Source organism: Piliocolobus tephrosceles, chromosome 2 (assembly GCF_002776525.5).
Source record: "Piliocolobus tephrosceles isolate RC106 chromosome 2, ASM277652v3, whole genome shotgun sequence".
Taxonomy (NCBI): Eukaryota; Metazoa; Chordata; class Mammalia; order Primates; family Cercopithecidae; genus Piliocolobus; species Piliocolobus tephrosceles.
In genome coordinates, this window is record NC_045435.1 from 186,353,614 (window position 1) to 186,379,710 (window position 26,097).

The following is a 26,097-nucleotide window of genomic DNA, read 5'->3' on the forward strand; positions in this document are numbered from 1 at the left end:
TCTATCTATCTATCTATCTATCTATCTATCTATCTATCTATCTATCTATCTATCTATCTTCTGTTAGTTCTGTATCTTTCTGTAACCTCTTCCTGTTTTCTTAAATATGCTTTAACTAACGAAAAACTTTTTCCACGTTTTTTACAGAAGCACAACATTTTGGCAGTACATAAATACTGTATTCAACTTTTTCATTTTGTTTACATAGGCATTGTCAGGTAGTTATCACCTAAGAACTAGAACATTAGCTGGCCCTAGAAGCCTCACTCTTGCCCCTCCCTTTAATATCTCAAAGGTAATTCATTTTCTGATTTAAATTAAGCAATTTATAAAATATTTCCTTATCAACTTTAAGTTCTCTACCCCTTCAGTTTCTTCCAAATTTAAACAAAACCAAGCAAAAACTTTAGCTTATTTCATAATAAACACCAACTGTTATAATATATAGCATTATATATATATATATATGTTTTCACATGTCACATCCTTTGATCCTCTCCATCTGCCCTATGAGATAGTCAGGACAGGGATTTTTACTGCTGTTTTAAAAATGAGGATATGGGTCCTAGAGAAGGGAAACTTCCTGAGCCATGATTTTTCCAATTTCCAATTTCATCATAGAGCCTATCACAATAATCTTGGCTTTTCTGTAATTTGTCAAGGCCAGACTTGACAACTAAAACTACCTTCTTTGAAATATTTTGAAAATAGAGCACTAAACTTGGATCTAGTGCACACAAAGTGTAGGGCATGGCAAGTTTTGTCCAATACTCAATGGTCAACTTGAACCATGTAATTTGGGCTCTTTTTTTGCAAATAATATTAATGGTAGCTCACATTGTCTGCTATTCCATAGTTCCTCAATTATTTCACATCTATTATCTCACTTAATAATAGTTAATGATAAACAGCATTTGCTGAGAGCATTTTATGTTCCTGGACAGTGCTAAGCACTTTACAGCAATTATTAAGACTTTCCTCTCAACAAATGGTGAGGTAGTTGTATTAGTTTCTATCATTCCCCAGCCTCAGTGTCCCTAAGTAGAGAATTACTTAATCATCAAATTGTCCTCTGGAGAGAGGGTATAATGGAACAATTCCTTACCTTGTTTAGAAGGATCCATGAACCCCTAGCACATCAGTCTTGAATTAACCATCAAGACAGTGAGCTAGTTACAAATCTTCCTAAGAGGTCAATGTGAATATTCCTCACCTCTTCTCTCAGGCTTTCCAATATCACACAGTCTAACAAACTAGGAACTTCAAGTTCAGTGCTCTTTTTAAATTGCTCTTTCACCTTCCTCTCACTGAAAACCCAGTTCTAGTTCTCCCTTGTGAGGAACAGGACTTCATGATGATATTTCTTCCCTCACTCCATGGAGCATGTTGCTATTCGAAATATTAAAGCACAAAAGGGAATCAATCTGCTCACATTCTATTCCAAGGTTCTAAAGATGGCAGGTGGTATATTATGTATATATGTCCTCTTAGAGTGCTGAGCACTTTGAAGCTGTTTCCTAAAAAGGGAGAAGGCAGTATCTAAGAGGAGTGTGCTAATGGTTTCTGATGAACTTTGACTCTGCTGATATATCAGTAAAGGTTAGCAGTACTGGCTTGGTAAGCTGAAAGTTGGGGCATTTCATTGATCTCACCATGTGCCTCCACTGCTAGGCATTTCTGGAATATTCAGTGCTTAATGACAAGACTGCGTTATTTTCAAAATAAATGTTGAAAATAGAAACCATATTTAGGTTAAAACACCTTTCTTTAAACTGTCGAAAAGTCTTCATAAATCAGTTGTTGAGTTTTTAAAAGGAAAAATCATACCACTTAAAATGTATTTCTAATTAATGCACTGTAACATTAACTTTTTCAGGAGTACAGTTCTGTGAATATTAACTCGTGTATCCAATCAAGTAACCACTGTGACAAACAGGATACAAAACTGTTCTGTTTCCCCAAACAACTCTCATGTGCCCTCCTTTGCAGTCATACTCTCTCCCATTATCCCTAACCCCTTGATCTGTTCTCGGTCACTCCAGTTCTGTCTTTTTGAGAGTGTTATTTAAATGAAATCATACAGTAGGCATCCTATTAAGGTTGGTTTATTTAATTCAGCACAATGCCTCTGAGATTCATCCAAATTATTACATCAACATATAAAATGCTCACTGCTTAGTATTGCTGAGTATTATTCTATTTCTTTGGATGCCACAGAATTTGTTGATCCATTCACTGTAGAATGACAATTGAATTGTTTCCAGCTTTAGGCAATTAATAATAAGGCTTCTACAGACATGCAGGTATCGCTTTTTGTATGAAAGTAAGTTTTCATTTCCCTTGGACAAGTATCTAAGAGTGAGATTACTGGGTGGTATGGCAAGTTTATGTTTAACTTTGTTAAGAAACTGTTAAGCAGTTTTCCAGAGAGGGTGTATGGACATTTCATATTCCACCAGTATGAGAGTTCCAACTGCTTTGCATCCCCTTCATCACTTGGTATTGTCAGTATTTAATTTTTAATTTTAGTCATTCCGAAAGGTGTATTGTAGTATCTCCCTGTGGTTTTAATTTGCATTTCCCTGATGGCTAATGAGTTTGAATGACTCTTCAGGTGTTTATTTGACTTTTACATATCCGTTTTGGTAAAGTGTTTCTTTATGACTTAAACATTTTAAAATTGAGTTGTTTCTTGTATGATTCCTCCAACTTTAGTCTTCTTTTTTAAAACTTTTCTCAATGTCTTAGGGCTTTCTATTTTCATATAAATATCAGAATCAGTGTCTCTGTAACCAGAAAAAAATCTTTCTGGGATTTGGATTGGAATTACTAAATCTGTAGGCCATCTTGGAGAAAATTGACTTCTCTATGTTGAGTTTCTCAGTTCATGAATATGATATGTCTCTTCTGATATTTTCTAGTACCATTTTAACAAATTACCAACAACTTAGTTGCTTAAGAAACACCCATCTATTGTTGCACAGTTTTTGTGGGTCAGAAGGCCAAGAGCAATGTGGCTTTGCTGGTTCTCTGCTTAGGGTTTCATAAGGCTAAAACGATGGTGTCAGCAATATTGTGTTCCTTTCTGGTGACTCTGGAGATGAATATATTTCTACTCTTTTAACAGTTACTGGACTATTCAAGTCATCTGTTTCATCTTAGCTGAGCTATAGTAGTTTGTAGTTTTTGAGATATTAGTCCATTTTATCTAAGTTGTGGAATGTATGAACCTAGAGTTTGTAATATAGCCGTATGACCATTTTAATGTCCCCATGATCACTAGTCATGTCCCGTCATTGATTTCTACTTTTAGTGATAGTACCTTTTTTCCTTACTTAATGTATCACCTGGCTTGAGGTTTATGTTTCATTGTTCTTTTCAAATAACTAACTTCTGGTTTCTTTATTTTTCTATATGTATATATTTCCTCTTTTAAAATTATTTGAATTCTACTCTATAAAATTGCCTTTATTATGCTTGTTTCATTTATTCTTCTTTCTCTAGTTTCTTAAAGTGGAAAATTAGATTATGGGCTTACCATCTTTCTTCTTTTCTAAGATAAGCCTTTAATGCTACAACTTACCCTCTAATCACTACATTAGCTGCATCCCACACACTTAGTATGTTTTATTTTTATTTTTGTCAAGTTAGAAGTATTTTCTAATTTCCCTTACAACTTTCTTTTTGACCCATATATACTTTATTTTAACACATATATTTTAATTGTGAAATGTTTGGAGATTTTCCTATTATCTTTCTGTTATTGATTTCTAGTTTAATTCTATGGGGAGAGAACATACTTTGAATTCTTTTAAGTTTGTTAAAATTTGATTTATGATACATAATATGGTGTATCTTGGTGAATGTCCTATTGAAAAGAATGCATTATTTTTTACTTTTAGAATCCTCAAACAGTTGTTCCATATAATATGCTCATGTTTTATAACTGCATTCATTGGGAAAGACAGGAAGAAGAGTATTTACTTCATTTTACCCCAAATCAGAGCCTTTCATGTCACTTTGCCAAAACTTTCACTTATTGATAAATATTGTATTTGAAATGATCTGCACAAGGATCCTATTTTCAAAAAAAATCCCAATAAACTTTACAAAAGATTATGAAAATAACTCTTATGTCTTAAAAAATGCTATCCCTTTTCTGTAGAATGGAATAATTAATAGCTTTTCCTGTTTTCTTCAAAGGCTTGTTTATTATATCTTAGGTAAGCACAGAATGCAAGACCTACTCAGACTTTTTGCAGTAACTTAGAGAAAAATAAAAGGAAAGATCTGAATGGGAGTAGGGCAGGATCGGGACTCAAGGAAGTGATTTGACTACGGGGTTGACCTTTCATGGGGATGGCCTTCTGGGGTGTTTTCCTTGGCGTGAATGTCCAAGTTTTCAAAACTGTGAATGTTCATAGTTTTCAGTGGGCAGGTCATAGAAAAGGGTGTCAGTCAACCATGGCAGGAATGAAGCAGGTTTAGGAGTTTCATGGTTACAGGAGGTTTATCTAGCTGACTGCAAGCCTTTACAGGGACTCAAGGTAGGCTCCTGGAAGAAGGTGCCGGCGAGCACCAGGTTGAAGGCCTGAGTGGGTGTTTTCTGAGTATAGAGCTAGATATGGGATCAGGAAACTGAGGGACAAATCCAGTCGTGTGACCTGGTGAAATGCTGCTGTGCTGAAGGCAGGCAGAAGAAATGGTGATTCAGGGCAAATCCCATCCTTGGGGCAGCAAACCTAGTTTCAGCCTGTCACTGCTGGCTAGATGAGAGAATCTAGTGGTCAGATTGGGGCGATAAGGAGATGCTAATGATGACCAAGTCTAGAGAATGCAGACAATACAAAGTTTCACATGCAGAAATAGATGTTAAGGTGCTGAATACATGTTAAGACACATGTTTAACATTGTTGTCGATTGCAGAGAACTAAGTACATTTTAAATCTTCTTGCTAAATGATATAGGCATTAAAGTTGATATACCGGGAAAAAATGGGATTAAATATGAGAGATGTACCAACACGTAAGGGGGAGAGTATAAAGATTATCATGGAGCAAATAAAATGGATAATGCAGGAAAGGCATTTCCATTGTGGGTTAGAATCATCTGAAGCAACAGCAGGGTCTGTTAGGCCCCATCGCAGTAATCTAAAGCTAAGCTCTAATTTAGACACCGAGAAAATATGTTTATTACCCATGTCCCTTTGCTTTCTGACAGTTTCTCCATCTCTGACCCAGCACCCTCTCACTCTAAGACGCAAGAACCAAAAGTGTATTACTCTTTACAATACAATTCTAAGGCTGAATACTAGACAGTGCTAAATAGTCCAGCATTCTCTGAGAGGTTTCAGATCAGCCAAGCGCCTCCCAATAACATTGATACCTTCAATCTGTCAAAACCAGTCTTCTCAGTCACATCTCCTTTTCAGTCTGCTTTATTCTATTTCATCACAGGGCAGGACTGGCCCTGGACGTGTGTTTGCAGACAGGTGATCTGTAGATTAGCTTCGCCTTGGTGACCTGACTCTTTGCTGCCTTCAGCATAATCCAGTTACTCTTGGGAATATCAATTAAGGCCCTCAATCACACTAATTAGAATGTCTTCTAAATGTTGCCTTAGGAATTCAGCAGCTTATAAACAGGCAAACTGGGAAAATCTAGAGGTATGTGGGGGTTTTTAAATAGCCAACAGCAATTTGGGAGGGCGTATTGCTTTAGCATAGCTGAGAAGTGGGGCTGAAATTACGGTTCCCTGAATGCAATGAAATCTCTCGTTGCTCTTTGCTGGCAAGTTTAATGCAGAATTATTAATTACATTTATTAATGACTTGGATGAGGATATAGGTTGCATGCTGATCAAGTTTGTAGATGTCACAAAGCTAGGAAGATAGCAATTATTGTGATAACAGATTCGGGAGCCAAAATGATTTCAAGACAGAATTTAGCAGCAATCTATCCAGTACGTGCCTGGCAGTGTTCTATAAAGTACAATTTGATGGTCATATTGCTCCTTTACTCAGAAAACTTCAGTGACTCCCTATGTGCTGTTTAAGTTAAATCCCAAGCCCTTAGCCTGTTATTTAAGGCTCTGCCATATTGTGATCCTACCACTGTCTGCTTTCCAACAAAATCTTCTGTAGTTCTTTTTCTAATACCTTGTGCTTGAGCGAAGCTCAGTTCTTTTTATACTATTTTCTATATGTGTTCTATGCCTTCACTACCTTTGAGCATTATTCTCCACTAAAAGTTTCTTTTTCTCACATGTTCCTTCTGCCTCAAGTCTAAGTATCCAAACCAGTTCAAATGTCACCTCTTGTGTTTCGTCTTCTTTTATTGTCTTGGCTGGAGTGACCTCTTTCCTTTGCTAATCTTCAATAACACTTATCTGTTCCTCTCTATTTTTATCACTTTTTACTTCGTATTGCAGGGTTTTTTTTTGCACATTTTAAGTTTCTGTTAGACCCTGCCTATGAGAGAATTTCTGCCTGGCAAGTCTTTTTATCTCGTGAGGGTCTCGGGATGTGTGTTCTATACATAGTTGATGATACTAAAGTGGCTTGCTTGGGGTTCATCTTTATTTTGGAAAAGTGCCTTTAGAGAAGATCCTACATTTTTCTCACCAGAGGCTTCGTAGCTATATCATAGCAACTTGGAAACTCAAAGGATAAATCCTTGAGGTGATGGATATTCGATTTTCCATGATATGCTTATTTCACCTGGCTTACCTGTATCAAAACATATCTGGTCCATAAATATGTGTGTGTGTGTGTGTATATGTGTATATATATGTATATATGTACGCATACATGTGCACAGGCACACACACACAAAAAAACACACATACATATACCTACTATGTAACCACACACAAAAAAAACTAAAAAATTCGGAAAAGAAGGAGAAAATGCTCAATACATGTTTTATTGAATAAATGAAAGACTGATGGAGAGAAGAAGATTTCCCCAAGGTCATAATATAAGAGTTGGAAGGAGGAGGTGCTGGGAAGAAAACATCATTTAATTTATCAGATGAAACAATAGCTTGTGATATGCCGAGCTCTCCTGTGATTTGTGTACAACCAGGCTAAAAAAGGAAGCATGAACCAGAGATTTTTGGAGAGGTGTGGTCCATAGAGGTGATGGGAGTTGGAAGCTTGCATTGTCCTTTAGGGTGGCCACACCTCTTGGATTCCTTGTGTAGTTTATACCTTTTGTTATAGTTTAATGCTCTTAAAATTGGCCCATTTTAAATGGTGTTATATGGTCATCTTATTTGTCAAATACCTCTTTGATCTGCTGAAGCTGCTGCATACTTGTGGTTGTGAAACTTGTGGCATAGGCTATTTGTGATAATAATCTTTGTAGTTAGTCTGATGTAGATATAAATCCCATCTTTGTCACTTACTAGCAGTATGATCTAGACAAGTTACCAAGACCTCTGCAAGCATTCTTATATGGCTGTTACCTTCAACACAGAAAGCAGAGTTCTTGAGCATGGAATTTCTGCATCATCTTCAGGTTTCAGTATTTGTAACTCACAGAGGTTTTACCAGTGACCAGATATGTCTTGGGTAGTAGGAAAAGAAATACTTCACAGAGCTGTCAAATCTTCATTCAGGTCTTTGGCATTAAATATCACACAACCAAATGTAAGGGTGTGGTTCACGCTAGTTGGCTGTTTCAGCTGCTTATCAGTAGGAAGGCTAAAGATCATAGAAAGTAGACTCCTCCCCCATCATTTCTGTCTTCCAGTGAGAAGAGGGGAGCATGAACAGCAGGGAATTAGATTTATATATTTTCCTTAATATAAATTCAGAGTGTGGTAGATTGCAGACAAAGTCTGAATCCAGGATTTCTAGACTTTCTATGTGTCTACATGTCACTAAAAGGGAAAAGTGCCTGGATTGTAAAGTATTCCAACTAGAAAGGGAATGTAAAGAGGGGTAAGACGGTTGAATTTATCTGCTAGAAATGTGAGTCCTGGTCAAAAATTCCAGATGAATATTTTTTAAGTAGGCAGTTATAGTTCAGTGAAAAAGAGAGAGTTGTAGAACCAGACAGCTGGAGTTTGATCATAGCTCTACCACTTTCTAGCAAAAGGATCATGTTTATGTTATTTAAACTTGTCTCTAGCCAAAGGATCTTGGTTATGTTATTTAAACTTGTCTATTAAATTTCTTTATCTGCATACAATATGGGAATTGAAAAACAAACAACAAAAAAACAAAAACAAAATAAAACCTGTCTTATTGGTTGGTTCTGACAATGAAATTTGTTAATATTGTAAATTCTTAGAATAGTCCCTAGTCTATAATCAGCATGCATGCATGCTAGTTATTATTATTTAAGCACTTGAAAGTGATAAGTGATTTCCCTTATCTTTGTATTTATGTTTACAGGATGACACTTCTGTGGTGTGTAGTGAGTCTCTACTTTTACGGAATCCTGCAAAGTGATGCCTCAGGTAAGTGAATGGCTTTTGACAATGTATTAAAATGCAAGTAATGCATAGGGTGATGAGTCCACTCTTCCTGAGAATGAATTTAAATAAACATAATGGTATTCATGTCCATTGTCTTCTACAGTAGGAAATAATCATAAAGCAGAAGAATAATAGAATTTCGGTGATGGAAAGAACCGTTGCTGTCTCTAGTCTTCATGGGATAGAGTACACGGGGGCAGTGGGCCACTGTGTTTAAACACAGGAATTTTTCATTACCTTCACACTCAGCCAACTAGAATATTGTTTTTTTTTTTTTTTTTTCCCCTTACCTCAGGTCCTATGGGAAAAATGGAAGTGATAATAGCACAATCTGTTTTTCAAATTTGAGCCAGAGGTGGAGAAGGTATCAGTGGTAATAATCCATTGAGATGTTAAATAAAATAATGAGTTTTAGTTATATTGTTTTTATATAGGAAGAAAAAAAAAGGATCTGTCTTTAGACTCATTCTTTCCCTGAATGTTGCTTCATAAGAGGAACCAGCTAAGACCTTTGTAGAGTTTGAAAACCAAACTCAGTCATCATGGGCCTGGATCACATGAAATTAGAGATGGAAGAGACTTGCTATTTGAAATCCATCTTTTCAGATCGCCTCTTCTTCCCAGAATTATGCCCAAATCACTCTCTACCTCTGATTATTAATGTTTAAATTTCAGCCTACGTTTTGGGACTAATCAAATTCTTAGCAAGTTTTTAGTACATAAAACTGAAATTTGTCTCTTTGATTTTAGTATCTAAAACTGAAATTTGTCTCTTTCCAAATATTTACTTGGTTCAACTGCAGGACTGAAACAAAAAAAGAAAGAAAGAAAGAAACAAAACAATCCAAAACCTACTGCAATGGTTGTCTAATTGCAATGAAGGGAACCTAGAGGTCCTCATTTTATAAAGCTTTTCATGTAAAATTCCCCTGAACACCATAAACCATACTTTCCATATCATTGCTTTAATTCCTTTTCTTTGTGAGAGGGCTTCCAAAATGTTAAGTTAGCTACCGCATAACCAGACCTCAGTGTTCTGCAATATATGCCTTCAACTGTTTTTCATATGACATGGATTTAAGCCCTCCTACTATCCTGATCGTCTTTTCTGGGTGCGTTTCAGTTTTTCCATGCCACATAAAACATTGTATTAGAAACCAAAAATAGCACTAAAGGAGTGGTATAAGTAGGACAGAGTACAGCTCAGTGCTGAAACTAGAGGTAACTTCTAACCTTGTTGGCCCTTTGGGGCTTCACAGAGGAATGGCTGGAGATAACCAGGGCTGTTACTCAGCGGGGATATACTAGGAGACAGCTCCCTGGCTGTCTAGTCCAGCATCCGTCCTTCTTGATTAGGTGTCCCATTTGATAGGTGAGTTTCTTGATGTCCTGATTTTCAAATATGTTAAATATAATTCTTGATTTTAGTTTGTTCTTATTTGATTTAGTCTGTGTTTGAATGCTATCTACTCACAGAAGCTTCCTTTCCTATCTTAACTAAAAATCCCCACCAGTCACTCTCTCTCCCTCTATCCTGTTTTAGTTTTCTTCATAACACTCACATTCCCTGATATTATATTAACCTTCTTTCTTTTCTCTCCTCCTCGTCCTTCTTCCTGGCCTTCTCATTTCCTCCTCCTTTTCCTTCCTCTTTTTCTCCCTCAACTCCCTGTCCTCCCTCCTTTTCTACCTCCCTTCTTTCCTTTCTCCCCATCTCTTTTCCTTCCTCCTTCCCTCCCTCTGTCTTGGATTTTAAGCTGCCTGAGGGCAGGAACTTGTTCAGGAACTTTTGTTTGTTATCCAAACACTCAGAATAATCATTGACACATGGACACATAGCAGATGCTCAATACATAGGTGTCAAATGGTTGAATACATGTCCCTATACATCCCTTCCCCTGCCCCCAAACTATCCGGTTTTATAATGGAGGCTGTTTGGGTTCATGCCAGTAATTCACCATGTAGTTTTATGTCCTCCCTCACCTTGAAGAAAGAGGGAGAGGTGACTTTGTTACCATTGCTGAAGGAGGTTCCGGAAGCTAGTGAGTGCTGGTGCCTTCCCAGCAGTCCTGGCCATGTTACTTTTCTGAATGACCTTTACTATAATCCATCCAAGGAGTCACCAGCCCCCACCTCAAGTGCTGTTGGTAAGAGAGCTTTCTACCCAGGAACTGTGACTCATAATTCTGCTAGGGGAAGCTAACTTCTTGAATAAGATAAGTTCTCATACCAGCCACATTACGTCACCATGGGAGCAGGAAACATGTTGTAATCCCCTCAGCCCATCTGGCACATACTCATTTGCCTTCCTTATGAAGAGGTGTATTGTGTCTGACAGTGATGCCACTTCCTAGTTGGAGGGAGAGGAACAAAAAGGACATGTTGTTGACAAAAACGAAAAGAGCAACTGGCTCTGGGCTAGTGGGGGAAGAAAGAAATCATTACGCATCTTGAGGGATCAACCAACCTCTCTGCACATGAAAGTATTGCCTTTTACAAGGCATCTGTGGATGCTGACAGATCTGTTGGTCTTTCATGAGGCTCTCCCTGTGCTCAGGTTCCCATCTCAATGGAAACACAGGTTGATGTGAGGAACAAAGCAGAAATGTTCTGAAAACCCTAAAGCAATCTACGTGCATATCATATTAGTAAGACATTTATTTTGTTCTAAGTCCTTCCATGTGGGCCTTTTAAGAGAATCCTCAAATATAAAAAAGAAACCTTAACAGCATAAGAACTTAGCACCATGCAATGTGTTTTCATGTGCAGTGAACTGACCTTAAAGTCAGATGATTCTGACTTCCAATCATGATTTTTCTGGTAGCAGTACTGTGATCTCCTTATCCCCTCAGGAATGGGGAAGCAACATTTTCATCTTAGGTGATGATAAAAGCAAATGATTTTTTAAGAAAGCTTTATTTCCCTTTAAGGAATTAAAGCTTAGATAATTATAATAGCGATTCTATAATTATAATGTGCTAGTTATATTAATAATAATAAAGCTCCCTTTGCTTAAAAAAGCAGTTTGCATTGTACATATTCAATGTCATTCTCACACCCAAACCATGGGGTAGTCAGAGCTGTTGTAACTACCTTTGTTGAATAAGACAAGTTAGGATCAAATTACTTGGAAGTCATACAGCTGTACTTAGCATGCTTGTGACTTCAATGAGTTTCTGGATTCCTGACATCCATATTATTTTTACTAAATATGCTCCAGTTGGGGTCTATTAGAATATAAATGACTTAGAAAAAAGATTAAGATCTAAGGGATCACAGGTAATCATTTTGCAAACTGTTGAAGAACTACTCTGTTGTAGGTTTCCATGCTTTGTAGGTAAGGCATATCCTTACACCCTTATCCTGCCCCCTCACACCACCGAAACATTTTCTTCAGGAGGAAAATGATTGTAATCCAAAATTCAAACTCAATATTCCTTTTTTTGCTTATTATAGTATTAAATATTTTCACTAATAAACTCAAAGAAGTTCTGTTTGTAAGACTTCGAAATGGAAATTTCAGCTCAATACATGTCTCTTGCTGTGCCTCATTGGCAGTGTGTCAGGAAGCTGAATTGTTAAAAGCTGCCTTTGGAGTAGAAATAAATTTTGGAACCTGTGATCCCAAGTTGAGGAGATAATAAAAATAGCACCATATAGAATATAGTGAATTTTTAAAATATTACCATATCAAAATTATTTTCTGCACAAATCACATGAAAAAGAGAGTGCACTGCCACCCCAAAATGTAGGCACACACACAGATCTTTGAAAAAGATTTTATTTCAAAGTCAACAGTTGACTGTGTGCCAGGTGCAGGGCTAGATTTCGCATATGTTATCATTAACTTCACAGGAACCGTGGTGTAAGGGTAGGAGCTAGAGACTCTTCTACATGTTTGATAGTTTGAGAAATGAAGAGCCAGGGAGGTAGCTCAAGTATTCATGATGGCATGCCTGATGGAGCTAGGCTGCCTTGACTCCAGAAACAGTGCTCTTTTTTTTTTCCCCCATACTATATTGCCTTTCTTTAGGACTGTGCTCTGCTACTAGAAGTAAGATCCTCTGATTCCTTTTCCATTAAATTTGTACAAAATTGGTAGAGAATGGAAATCATCTATCCAATTATTGGGAGTGAATTACAAAATGCAAAATAAATAAATAGTAAAAAGGACTAATTGCGAGATTTAAGATTTAAGTTCTGTTTTACTCTGTGACTTGTTTGATGACAGTAAAGAGGTCATTTCATCACTTTTTATCACTGCATCCTTATTATAAACCAAGACAACCAACCAAGCAATTAACAAACAATAGCAGCTGATCCCAATCAATTCCAGTTTCTTGCTTTTTATGAAGGAACATTATGCATCATGGACACACACAGGGTATACTCCTCCTATTAGCTACTTGAATTCTTTCTAATAACAGTGTTAACAGTGATTTCTCTTCATTCTAAAGATCATGTGTTTGACATTTTATATCGTTGAATCCAGGGTTAGAAAGAGGAGTTTCTTATTTTAAAAGTAATACAGTAAAGTTTGAGAGAAGGAAGGGAAAATAATTACCAAATAAATTCCGTGAGAGCAGAGAAAGTTACCAATCCTGTCAGGAGATATTGGGGAAGACTTAATCATTGCTCCTGCCTAGGAAGAAATGCATCTCTTATTTGGGAATGAAATAGTTCAGGGCAACTCAGAAGACAGTGTGAAGGCATTTAGAAGTCAAGCTGGAAAGGTAGGTTGGGAACAAATTATGCAGGACAGGAATTACTTTAAGTAAAGAAAATGTCCACATTTAATGTATTTTGATTATAGTTAGCTAGGTATCTTTTCCTTTATTTTTAAAATTCTGCCTTATTTTTGCAAAGACATATAATATTATTAATTCTATGTGATGGTTCTTTCAACTTGTGGTAAGAATTCAGTTTGCTGTCAGCCCCACTGGCCTCATTTTATTTGAATATCCTTGCTTTAAGAACTCCATACTCAGATATACTTGTGACATTGCTTCCTGTCCCAGTTGCCCATGGCTAGTCATCCTGAACACTCTTCATTTCTATGTAATTTAGTCCAAACATTTGGAAAATGTATGAAGAATACTGTCTCATTTTATTCTTGGTCCTAAAGGTCATTGGAATTACAAAATTTCACCCTGTCGTCGTTTAAATGATGCCTCTCGGAAGCAGATCTCTTCACTTTTTTTTAGCTGTGTTTATAGTTTGGAACACACTTATGTTTTAGTTACTTATATTTCCCAAGGGTGGATTTACTGTAGCCTGATTGAAAAGAGATTTAAGCCCCACATAATTGGCCTGATACTGACTTTGCAAATACACAGCTTCTTGTATCACAGTGATAATTCTAAGTTTAGAAAAATGACCTGGTTCTTCTTCGCATGGCTGTGTTAGTTAAGGGAAACCAGTATTTTTGCAGGCGCTCCTGCATATCATTGTAGGTAAAAATGTTTGTTTCACAGGAATTTATTCTACCCTTTTGAATTACCTTTGTTTTTGCTATCCTTTCCCTTGCTTCCCCAACCCTGAATATTCATTTCTACCATATTTTTAGGGACCAGGTTGCCACCTTAGTAGTGACTCACTGCCAAGACCAGTTTCTACCCATTTTTCTTTGACCATTTAAAAATTTTCTTTTCTGTTTAACTGATTAACTTTTTAGAAAATAAAATATATACCCACCCAGGATAACAACACGATGATTGCTCTAGTTTTAAATCCACTGAGTGCTGCCATCTCTCATTTATTTTTGAGGAAAAGTGAGAAAATGGATACATTTAACAAATAATTTGGGAACTTCAGTCACCTTCAAGTATCTGCTATCCAAACATATAAAAGCTGATGTACAAAATTGCCTGGCTTTGCCTGTCTGTGTTTTAGAGACAGTAGGAACAATGAAAATGCAAGACAACTAAGACGATGAGAGAAAATAAATAAAATCATCACTTCCTCAACAACCTAGACCATATTCTGTTGTTTTTTTATGACATTCATTTCTCCTTCTACCATAGGAACCAAAATGCTTGGGATAGCTGTACAGTACTGGGAAATAAATATCACTTTTCTACAGTGTTTGTAGGGTCTGAAATAGTAGTTTAAGGGTCTTATCCATCAGCCCTTTTTTTTTTTTCTTCTGAGATACTTTCATATTTATTTATTTATTTATTTTTTGAGACGGAGTTTCGCTCTTCTTGCCAGGCAGGAGTGCAGTGGTGCGATCTCGGCTCACCTCAACCTCCACCTCCTGGATTCAAGCGATTCTTCTGCCTCAGCCTCCTGAGTAGCTGGGATTACAGGCATGTGCCATGATGCCTGACTAATTTTGTATTTTTTTGTAGAGATGGGGTTTCTCCATGTTGGTCAGGCTGGTCTTGAACTTCTGACATCAGGTGATCTGCCCTCCTCAGCCTCCCCAAGTGCTGGGATTACAGGCTACTTTTGCATTTTTTAAAGTGCTCTTTCAGGTTTATAGGAGTGTTCATTTTGATATGTACATCAAGATACTGATGTTTGCATTTCCCCCTTCACTTATATAAGAAAGTGTTACGGTCCCTTTGAGATTTGAACTTGCCAGCCAGTGCTAGCAAGACTGACCAATTGAGTCTATTTGCCAATTATGTTTCCTCAGTGGAACCTTCTCCAGGACTTACTGTATAAGTGTAGATACTCAAGAGGAAAGAAAAAGAAAACAAGCACATCTATCATGATTTTTTATATGTGTGATTTTTTTCCTATTAAATATTGCTTTTTATTAATTTATTATGCTGGGTTTTATTTTTTCCTAATTACTTACACTTACATAAGAAGTATAACCATGGGCCAGGCACTTTGGCTCATGCGTATAATCCCAGTACTTTAGGAGACTGAGGTGAGGAGATTGCTTGAGGCCAGGAGTTTGAGACCAGCTTGCACAAAATAGTAAGACCCTGACTCCACAAAAAAAAAAACATTAAGAAAAATAGTTGAGTATGGTGATGCACACCTGTAGTCCCAGCTACTCAGGAGGCTGAGATGGGAGGGTGACTTGAGACTGGCCAGTAAAGGCTAAAATGAGCTGTGATCACACCACTGCACTGCAGCCTGGGCGACAGAACAAGACCCTGTCTCTTTCTCAAAAAAAAGTACAACTATAGTTGAAGTATAGATCTTTATTATTATTACTAGATGAGAAATTAAACTGCATTTATCATATGTAAAATGATATTTTGAAGTATCTGTACATTGTGGAATGACTAAATCTAGCTAATTAACATATGTATTACCTAACATAGTTACCATTTTTGGAGTGAGAACACTTTAGATTCACTCTGTTATCACTTTAGGGCAAGCTTGTCCAACCCGTGGCCCACGGGCCACACGAAGCCCAAAACAGCTTGGAATATGGCCCAACACAAATTTTGAAACTTTCTTTAAACATTGCAGACATTTTGTGATTTTCTTTTTTAGATCATCAGTTATTGTTAGTGTTAGCTTATTTTATGTGTGGCCCAAGATCATTCTTCTTCTTCCAAAGTGGCACAGGAGAGCCAAAAGATTGGACACACCTGCTTTAAGGCAAACAGATATACAAATTATCGTTCCCAAGTGGATGCCAACCATTATTAATTATTATTTACTGTAGTTTTGTTTGCCCTTTTTTTCAAGGGGGAGAAGTTGTTCATTGTTTGCCACAGACTTATCTGATGACCAGATGCAAAAACCTACTAGCATTATATTGATGCACCTGAGTTAATCTGAATGCCCTCTTCTTCTCTAGATCCTTTGGGACTTCAGAGTGTCCCAAAATTGCTTAATGGACTGACATTTGATTTTTAGAGAGAAAACATTAATTTTACTGTTATATTTTCAACGTTTTTTAAATTTTAAAATTTAACTGGTCATCTAGAGGAAACTGAATTTCTTATATGATAGATATTTTGACATTCATGGCTTGAGTCTGCATGTCTTTTCATCATTTTCTGGTGTCCACTCAAGGTAAAGGAAAATAAGAAAAAAGAGAAGAAGGATAGAAAAGAGGAATAATGAGGCAGAGAGGAAGACAGAGAAGACCCTTTTTAAAAAAAGAGGGATAGTAGGAAAAAGAGAGAGAGAGGCATAAAATGCAAAGAGAAAAATAGGGATAGAGAAAGTATTCCTAGACGGATTTCCTGGATTTGATGCAAACTCAGCTATATACTTTTTCAGATTATCAAAGAAACTAAACCATTTTTAATACCACATTGAAATACTACCCCCTTTTTTTCTGAGCTTTGCATTGAATGGTTTCCTTTTTGAACAGTTAATTTTTTTCTAGGTTTTTTGTTTGTTTTACAGTCTTACTGTTTCCCTCCTTTCTAGTATATTAAAATGGTGAAAGAAAATAGAAACCTTAAATATTCCAGAAGTTTCCTTGCATCTAGTGCCCCTACAACCATGAGAGTGGTCAGCATTTCCAGGGATAATGCTTTGTTAATCAGGATACTTTTATTCTGAAAAAAAGTGTGCAACAGAGATGGTGGAGACTTAAAGCTTTGCATGCTCTTCAGGATAATGAAGGAAGAAGAGATGGCGGGCCAAAGTGTAAGACTCTGGACCCCCTTTTGCAAGTTTGTTAGTTCTAAGGCAGAAACAATCTGCTGCTGTTTGCAATTGACGCTGAGCTGTGAAATGTTTTTGCTGGTAGCAGTGTATTTCTTGAGGCACAGTAGAAACCCAACGAATCTATATTCAGGTCTAAGAGGAGGGTGTAGCTTTACTTGGAGGTTGATTGAAATCAAGGAAATTGTGAATGGAGTAATTAGGAACCGGAAGTGTTGGAGGATTTTCTCCCTCCCACTGCGTGCGGTATTCTTAGTGAAATGCTAAGAGGAATTTCAGGAAGAAAGTGAGGACATATGTGTACATAAAGTATAATAAAAAAAAAATCTACCCCCTCCAAAAAAAAAAAAAAAAAAAAGAGAAAGTGAGGACGGTGTCTTTTTTCCTGGTCGCTTTATTAAGGCAAACTTTTAGCTCTCTCACCTTTATTACTCTAAATATCCTGTTCTTAAAAAGGGTTCTTCCTCTCATTTATAATGCAGTAATAATTGATGACTACAATAATAGCCATGAAGCATTTTACAGTATGGGGTTTTTAATCACTAAAAGAAGACCATATTAGGCTAAACATGGCTTTAAATCTATTTTATTTTAATTCTCTGTAAAATGGCAATTACTACATAGTGGTGGGTAGGTATGTAATAGAAAGGAAGGTAGGTGAGGAAAGTAACGTTCTTTGAAGCAACGATTATATTCATATTATATTCATTTCTGAAAAGCCTCATAATTCAGAAATGTGTGTTTTCTTCTATCATTATTAGTGCGGGACTCCAAATTCAAAAAATTGAATTAACTTACCTCATGTCACTATAGAAGTGAGTGGTAAAATTTATATTGCTGTTTGACTTTAAGATGGATGCAGTGTCATTTAAAATATCACATGCTTTAATTGATGATATGGAACACACATATTTGAAAAGAAACGTTTAACCAGTTACCAAAACAGCATCTAATACGTGATTTTTTCATGTTGCAAGTAGAATTTCAAGATGATTTGCTCCAGTCTTCCTGAAACGTATACATTACATTTTAATTGTGTATATTTAGATAACACACATCTTTCCAAGTTTATAAAAATTTTCTCAAAGGACAGCAGTTCTCTACAGGAATAAGATTGCAGATGGATGAAGGAAAGGTGGCTTGGTACAGATGCAGTCGGTTTCAGTGCAGTGGGAAGCTGTTAACTTTAGTATTCTGCAAGGTTGCTTTGGCATTATTCATATGGCTTCCCCTGTGGCTAACTCAGAGATACTGACTCTAACTCCCTAGCTTTTGCTCCTTTTCCAATGACTCACTGCAGGCTCTCTTCCTCCCCTTAGGTGTTAAGGGACTCAGTCAAGGATGTTTACATGTGGCTCAGAGATTTTTTTTTGGGTACCCAACGGTGTAGAGTTCTAGAAAATTCTTTTCAGTTTACAAATGCCAGTTCTTTTCTGCTAGTCTTTGGCAGTGATTGGATGTGAACTGTGAAATTTGATTGTGGTTTCACTCCAAGTTCTATTTTATTTCTGGTGGAGCTGGAATGTTTTATCTTTCTCGGAAACGATCACTTTTTTGTGTGTATGGCAACAAAACAGCTAGAATAACTGTCACTTGGGCTCAGCAACTACACAAAAATATGGGCTGGGGGCATTTTAACCAATCCATATTCATACACAGGTAAGCTATTTCGTTTACTGCAAACTCTCCAGAATTGAAATCCCAGCAGATTTAATACACAAATCCTCTTCAGTCCTAGGGAAATGAGTTTTTGTTTTTTTTATTAAACAGGCTGATTATTCATTTCAAAACATGGAATATTTTTGTCATAAAAGGATGATAAGTGTTGCCCTCCTATTTTAAATATGTACCTTTGTGATTTAATAGAAACAGGTCAAAGATCTGTATGACCTCCACATTTAGGGAGGTTGGTCCTTCATGATTAGATGTGAAACCCAGTTCAGCTTGTGTCTCCTGGACCCCTGTTATGTGCAGCCCTTGTACATAGGGTAGGTAAAGATGAAGACATTGTATATGTATTCATTCATTCGTCTATAGTTTGTGAGTATGTGCTAGACACTGTGCTTGCCTGTACTGGTAACCAAAACAAAAATTATCTTTGCCCTCATGGAATTCACAGTCTTGGGGATGGCTTCAAGTATTTTCTTACTTGAAGAATATAAGTAAGTAAACACATTTTTATAAGAAGTTCTCTATAGTTATAAACAAGGCATTATATTGACAGAAAGTAATGGGATATTCCTTTCCTTACCCCGTAGTGAAGGAAGAGCTATTAAAGAATATGCTATTTAATTGAGAACTGAGGAATGAGAAACAGCCACCTTCCAAGGCAGTGGCATGAGATGTAGGCCCTGGGTTGCAGGAGCTTTGAGAACTATGGGGAAAGGAACATGGCGTGAAGAGGAAGAGGTAGGCAGGGTGCAGCACATACTAAGGGTGTTGGTACATTAACTGCAATAAAAAGCCATTGAAAGGATTTGGGCAGGGCCTTTACATTATCCAGCTAAGGTATGAAATGGTCATGCGAGCTGCTATATAGGAATAAGATTGGAAAAGATTTCTGTTTTTCCCAGTATGGCGGACAAGGTCCTCTCAACACCCCTTTTGCTGTAAAGCAGCTAGAAATGCTGCATTTAAAAATAAATGTCATTTAAAATGAATTGCTGAGTTGGTAAGAAATCCTTAGAGGCCAAAATTGAAGTGAAAACAGGAATCCAGAAAAGAAAAGAAGCCAGCTCTGCAGCTGGCGGCTGCCCAGGGTAACATCCAGAGTCAGAGGAAGAAGATATATTTAAATGCTAGGACATTTGGATAATTTTTAGAAAAAAAATAGTTGAATTCCTACCTTGTACTTCACCTCAAAACAAATCGCAGTTGAATTAAATATTTAACTTTTTTTAAATTATACTTTAAGTTCTAGGGTACATGTGCACAACGTGCAGGTTTGTTACATATGTATACATGTGCCATGTTGGTGTGCTGCACCTATTAACTCGTCATTTACATTAGGCATATCTCCTAATGCTATTCCTCCCCACTACCCCCTCCCCACAATAGGACCCAGTGTGTGATGTTCCCCTTCCTGTAAAAAATAAATTAAACCCTAGAAAAAAATATATGCAAACATTTATTATAATGTTGGGATGGAGACATTTGTAGATATGTCGTCAAAGGTAGGCGTCAGCAAAGAAAGTTTGACATAATTGACTACATAAAGATTTTAAAAATTAATATAGCACAAAATATTGTAAGTTAAAGAACAAATGAAAAATTGGGAAAACATAAGTATATGGCAAAGGGTTCATGTCATCAGAATACAAGGAGCTATTATATATATATATATACACACACACACACATTTTAATGGAAAATTAGCAAAGATTTGAAACTAGCAGTTCAGGCAGTCAAAAACAGATCAACACAAATTCATCAGTCTAAAAAGGAACTCAAGTTCATGAGTGAGAAAATAGATTCAAATTAAACCAACATGAGATGCCATTTTTTTTTTTTTCACTCATCAGTCTGGCAGAGATTAAAGAACAATCCAGCCTAGCATTGGTCAGGATACGGTGATCTAATGACCAGGTATGCTGGTCTCTCACACACAGTGGCTGAGAGCTCACCTGGAATAGGCTTTGTGGAAGGGACCTTGGCTATTTTTTATCAAAGATACCACCAAAATACCTCCCTTTAATCTTGTAATGAACCATACACCCTATATTCTAAGAAAATAATCAGAGAAATGCATCAAGACATACTCAAAAACTATATTTTTCATAGGATGGTTAAAATAAGTAACTTTGGAAACAATATAAATATTCATGATAAAGGAGCGTAAATCAATATATATGTATCAATACAATGGAATATGATGGACTCATTTATGATAGCTGTTTCTGTTTAAAAACACATATCATATAGCAGAACTAGTGTGAAACCTTTAGCAACTGTGGCAGTTGTTTGCTGGAGCTAGGTGGTATGGGCTTGTAAGAACCAATTATTAAATTTTTAGGAAACTTTTGAGCCATTTGTCAAATTAGTCATTTGAAATTGGCTTTGGTAAGAGTATTTACCCCATGGAAATTGATAAACTGATGCTAGAAATTAGCTTCCTCATCATCACTCCCTGGCTGTTTACCAGCACGCCAATCTGGTCATGCATGTGTAAGCAGATGGAAAATCTTTTTGGCATGCCTTATTTTTTTTGTTTTGTTTTGTTTGTTTGTTTGTTTGTTGACAGGCTCTTGCACTGTCACCTAAGCTAGAGTGCTCACTGCAGCCTCAAATTCCTGTGCTCAAGAGATTCTCTTGCCTCATCCTTCCAAGTAGCAGTAACTACAGGGGCATATCACCAGGCTCAGCTAATTTTTTAATTTTTTTTTTTTTTTTGGTGCAGATGGGATCTCGCTATGTTGCCCTGGTTGGTCTTGAACTCCTGGCCTCAGGAGCTCCTCCTGAGTGATCCTCTTGCTTTGGTCTACCAAAGTACTGGGATTACAGGTGTCAGCCACCATGTCCAGCCTCCACTCAACTTTTAACAGTGATTATCTTTGAAAAGTGGAATTATGTTTGGGTTTATTTCTACCCCTTTTAAAATAACTTTATTTTCTGTTACTACATTAATTCATTTAGGATTATGGCCTCCAACTGCGTCAATGTTGCTGCAAAGGGAGCTAAACATTGGGCACACATGGGCATAAACATGGGAACAGTAGGCTCTGCAGAGAACTACCAGAGGGAGGTGGGAGGAAGACACAGGTTGAAAAACTACCTATCGAGTGTCTATACCCCAAACTTCAGCATTATGCAAAATTCCCATGTTACTAACCTGTGTATGTACCCCCGTATCTAAAATGGAAGTTGAAATGGAAAATAATTCAAAAATAAAATTACTTATTGTCTGATTGTATTTCAATCTCATTAAATTTATAATTGGAAGTAAAGGGTAACTTAATTTTTAGAAGTAAGAAAGTATATAGATCTGAACTGTTGTATTCCTCGGGATGGCAAGCAAGAGGCAATTGTGACAGGTATGATAGTTTAAGCCTTAGCTCTTTGTTTCTATCTGTAAATTGGTATGTTAATAACTTCTTTAGCACAGAGATAATTTTAATATTAATGAAATGACCTCGGTAGACTACTAAATTAGAAGCTTTGTGAGGGAAAATAGATACTACCATAGATTTTCCTGCATGATAACCATGGCTCGTGTTTGTGTACTTGTTAGTATGTCATGTCAAGAAATTAAGCATTAGCTACCCAAATACTTGGAATTTGAAATTAGCGACTCCCCACTTTACTCCATCAGTCTACTAATATTGGATACTATATTAGTCTGTTCCCAAGCTGCCAATAAAGACATACCAGAGACTGGGTAATTTATAAAGAAAAAGAGGTTTAATGGACTTACAGTTCCACGTGGCTGAGGAGGCCTCAAAATCATGGAGGAAGGTAGAAGAGGAGGAGCACAGGCATGTCCTACATGGCAGCAGGCCAGAGAGGGTGTGCAGGGGAACTGCCCTTTATAAAACCATCAGATCTCGTGAGACTTACTCAGTATCACGACAACAGCAGGGGAAAAACCCACTGCTGTGATTCAGTTGACTCCCACTAGGTCCCTCCCATGATATGAGGGGAATATGGGAGCTACAATTCAAGATGATATTTGGATGGGGACACAGCCAAACCATATTAGATACTTAGCCCAAAATCTATCTATACACCCTGATTCTTACCAACTTTATCTACTCATTAAACATTTCTCTTTACAGGCAGCTTTCTGTTTTGTTTGTTTTTGGTTTTGTTTTTAAGAGCTCAGCACTACAGAGTATACTAAGCTAGTTGTCAACATTTCAGTATCTGTAGGCATGGTTATGCATGTGTTAAACAAATGAGTACTTCTTCCTTCAACCATCAGTGTTTCTTCATTTCTCTATGCAATAAACATATGTTGTATTGGGCTTACACTGTGTGTCAGATACCGTTCACATTACCATTACATTCAGTAACCATTACAGGGATGAATGATATCGTACAGTATTTACAGTATTAAAATGCTTATATTATTTGATCTTAGAATAGCATTGTAAAATGTATTATTATTCTCACTTCACAAATTATAGAGGCCTGGAGAGACTAGGTGGTTTAGATGTAGTTTTGCATATAGGAAGCAGAAGAACCAGGACTCAAGGTTTTGTCCTCTTTTCCCAAGTCCATTATTCTTTTTCCTGGCAGATCCAAGGGATCCCTACCTTTTTATTACCAAGGACATTTTTATATTTTATATATTTTTTGCTTGCAATACAAGGAATCTTGTATTGCAAGCAATAAAACCAGACGCATTAGTCATGCAGCCATCACGACAATGTAATTTTAGAACATTTCATCACCCCAAAAGGAAGCCCTGAGGATTAGCAGCCAATCCACAACCCGTTCTCCCCACCCCAGGCCCTAGGCAACCAGCGGTCTACTTCCTGTCTCTATAGGTTTGTCTATTCTGGATATTTCATATAAGTGGATGATATTACATGTGGCATTTTGTGGTTGATTTAGTTTTCACTTAATGCAATGTTTTCAAGGTATAGCTATGATAATAGCATGTATCACTACATCATTTTTTAGTGATGAATAATATTCATCATTGAATCATAACTGATGAATATTATTCATCCCTGATGCACCTGTGTGTGGTTTCCAAATTTTGACTCTCATGAATAATGCTGCTATGGACATATGTGTACAAGTTTTTGTGTGTATGTATGTTTCCATTTTTCTGGGGTATATAGCTGTAAGTTGAATTACTGGGTCATGGTAACTCTACGCTTAACATTTTGAAGAACTGCCAATTATGTTCCAAAGTAACTGTGCCATTGTAAATGTCTTTTTGAAGTATTTTGAAGTATATACCTATTTGAGGTATTTACACTCTCATATTCAACTGAGAACATCTCCTGTGAATATCTCATGTTCAGCTGATTTCAGCTCTTGTGGATCTCATTTTCAACTCTCATGCTCAACTGATTTCAACTCCAGTGAATATCTCTCTAGAAGTGGGACTGCTGGATGAAATGCTACTCTCATTTTTAATTATTTGGCAAAACTTCCATAGTGTTTTTCCAGAATGGATAAAGAGAACGCATTATATCATACAATGAATATCAGCCCTAAGAAAGGAGGAAATCCTGCCATATGCACGGACCTGGAGGACATTATGCTAAGTTAAATAAGCCAGGCACAGAAGGACAAACACTACATGATGCTGTTCATATGAGGAGTCTGAAATAGTCAAACTTATAGAAGCAGGGAGTAGAATGGTAGTTGCCAGAGGCTGAGAAGGGGGAAAAATGGAGAGGTATTAATCAAAGGATGCAAAGTATCAGTTATGCAAGGTAAGTCCTAGAAATCTACTATACAGCTTAGTGCCTATGGTTAACGATTCTGTATTGTATACTTAAAATTTTGCTAAGAAATTAAATCTTATATAGAGTGTTCTTATCACTAAAATAATAAATGAATACATAAACAGGGCAGGAGGAAACTTTTAGAGGTTATGTGTATGTTTATGGCATAGATTGTGATGATGGTTTCTTGGCCGTGTATGTATCTCCAAACTCATCACTTTGTGCACATCAAATATATACAGCTTCTTGTATGTCAATCATACCTCAATAAAGTGGTTTTTAAAAAAGAAGCAGCAGAAGAGGTCATTGTGAATTCAGAGGTCTTCAGAGGACTCAGCCCTTTAATCTCTGATTCAGTGAAGGGGCATCTGAGTGTTTCCTTTTTTTGTTAGTGTAACAAATATAAATCTCAGTGCTATGGGAGCTCAGAAAATGTTCTGGATCAGAACATGCCCTGGGTAATTCACAATGTATAATGCAGAGAAGAAAAACCTGGACTCAAGTCAAATCCTGGCTTCCGTATGACTCTGTGTCCTTATCTGTAAAATGAAGCTGATAATATCAGCCCCGTGTGCCCCACAGAGCTGTTTTGGAGATCCAGTGAGAGAATGAATCTGAAGTTTTCTGTAACCAGTAAAAGCAAATAAGGAAGCAGAAGCTCAGTCAAATGAGCCCAGAAACCACACACTTGGCAGGTACGTAAGCACCATTTGGTGCTCTGCATTATGAAATTAGGATTGAGACTTTTTACATTTGAAGCTGGGTGCTTGCCTACAAGAATCCGTATTTCCAAATGTGAGCAAACCCTTGCCCAGCAGAGTTTTCACAAAATCCAGATGTTTAGTTATATGTCCATTGTTTAAGAATTCAAAAGCAGATAGCATATTTTTCAAAACCAGTTGCTTGACAACGAGTTTATGGTCCTATGATTCTCTGCCACCTTCCCTGGTTTCGATGACTCCAAATCAGTTGAAACTTGTATTTTTCAACATATTTGCCAAAGAATATGGGAAAAGAAACTTTATTCATTCAACAGCCATTGTCTGAGGTATTTCCAAGAGCCAGGTATTTGATTGGCATTAGGATATGATAAAGAACAAGTAGTCCCTGTGCTTTTCTTCACGCTCCTTTGTGTCATGTGTTCTGTATCTGTTTCAGGGTCTGTTCTCTTCACCATGACTCGTGAATGGCACCAATACTGTGTTTTAAAAATGAAAACCAAAGTGGATGTCAAAGTTCTAAAAAAAAATAAAAATGAGGAATAACATAAAGAGGATAAAAGATGTTGAGGCTGCAGTTCAGTTCTGTTGCTAATTTACTGGGTGATTTGGGCAAGCTACTTATAACCTCTCAGAATCTGTTTCCACGTCTGTTAATTTGCTTAGTTCTTGACTCTAACAAGCTAGCATTCCATAGTTTGAGATTCAAGAGCCTCTGAACCAAGTCGCCTTTCTATTTCTTTACATTTTTGATCAATCTATCTTTGCTCATTTTCCATGTGGCTCTTATCTGCCCCTCTCCATCTTAAGTATCATCCTAGTCCACATCATCTCATTCTTGAACTTTTCTTTTTTTTCTTTTTTCATTTGAGACAGAGTTTCGCTCTTTTGGCCCAGGCTGAAGTG

The 26,097-nt window shown here is 36.9% G+C and overlaps 1 protein-coding gene across 2 annotated transcripts in view; it reads left to right on the forward strand.

Moving 5' to 3' along the window:
* The window catches only part of IL1RAP (interleukin 1 receptor accessory protein), a 143,243-nt gene that overhangs the window by 42,014 nt on the left and 75,132 nt on the right, over positions 1-26,097 (forward strand). For both annotated transcript variants that reach the window (XM_023214745.2, XM_023214743.2), the window contains exon 2: positions 8,401-8,465. In XM_023214745.2, the coding sequence (XP_023070513.1) occupies positions 8,402-8,465 (64 nt within the window). In that variant the 5' untranslated portion in view covers position 8,401. The remainder of the gene's footprint in view (positions 1-8,400; positions 8,466-26,097) is intronic.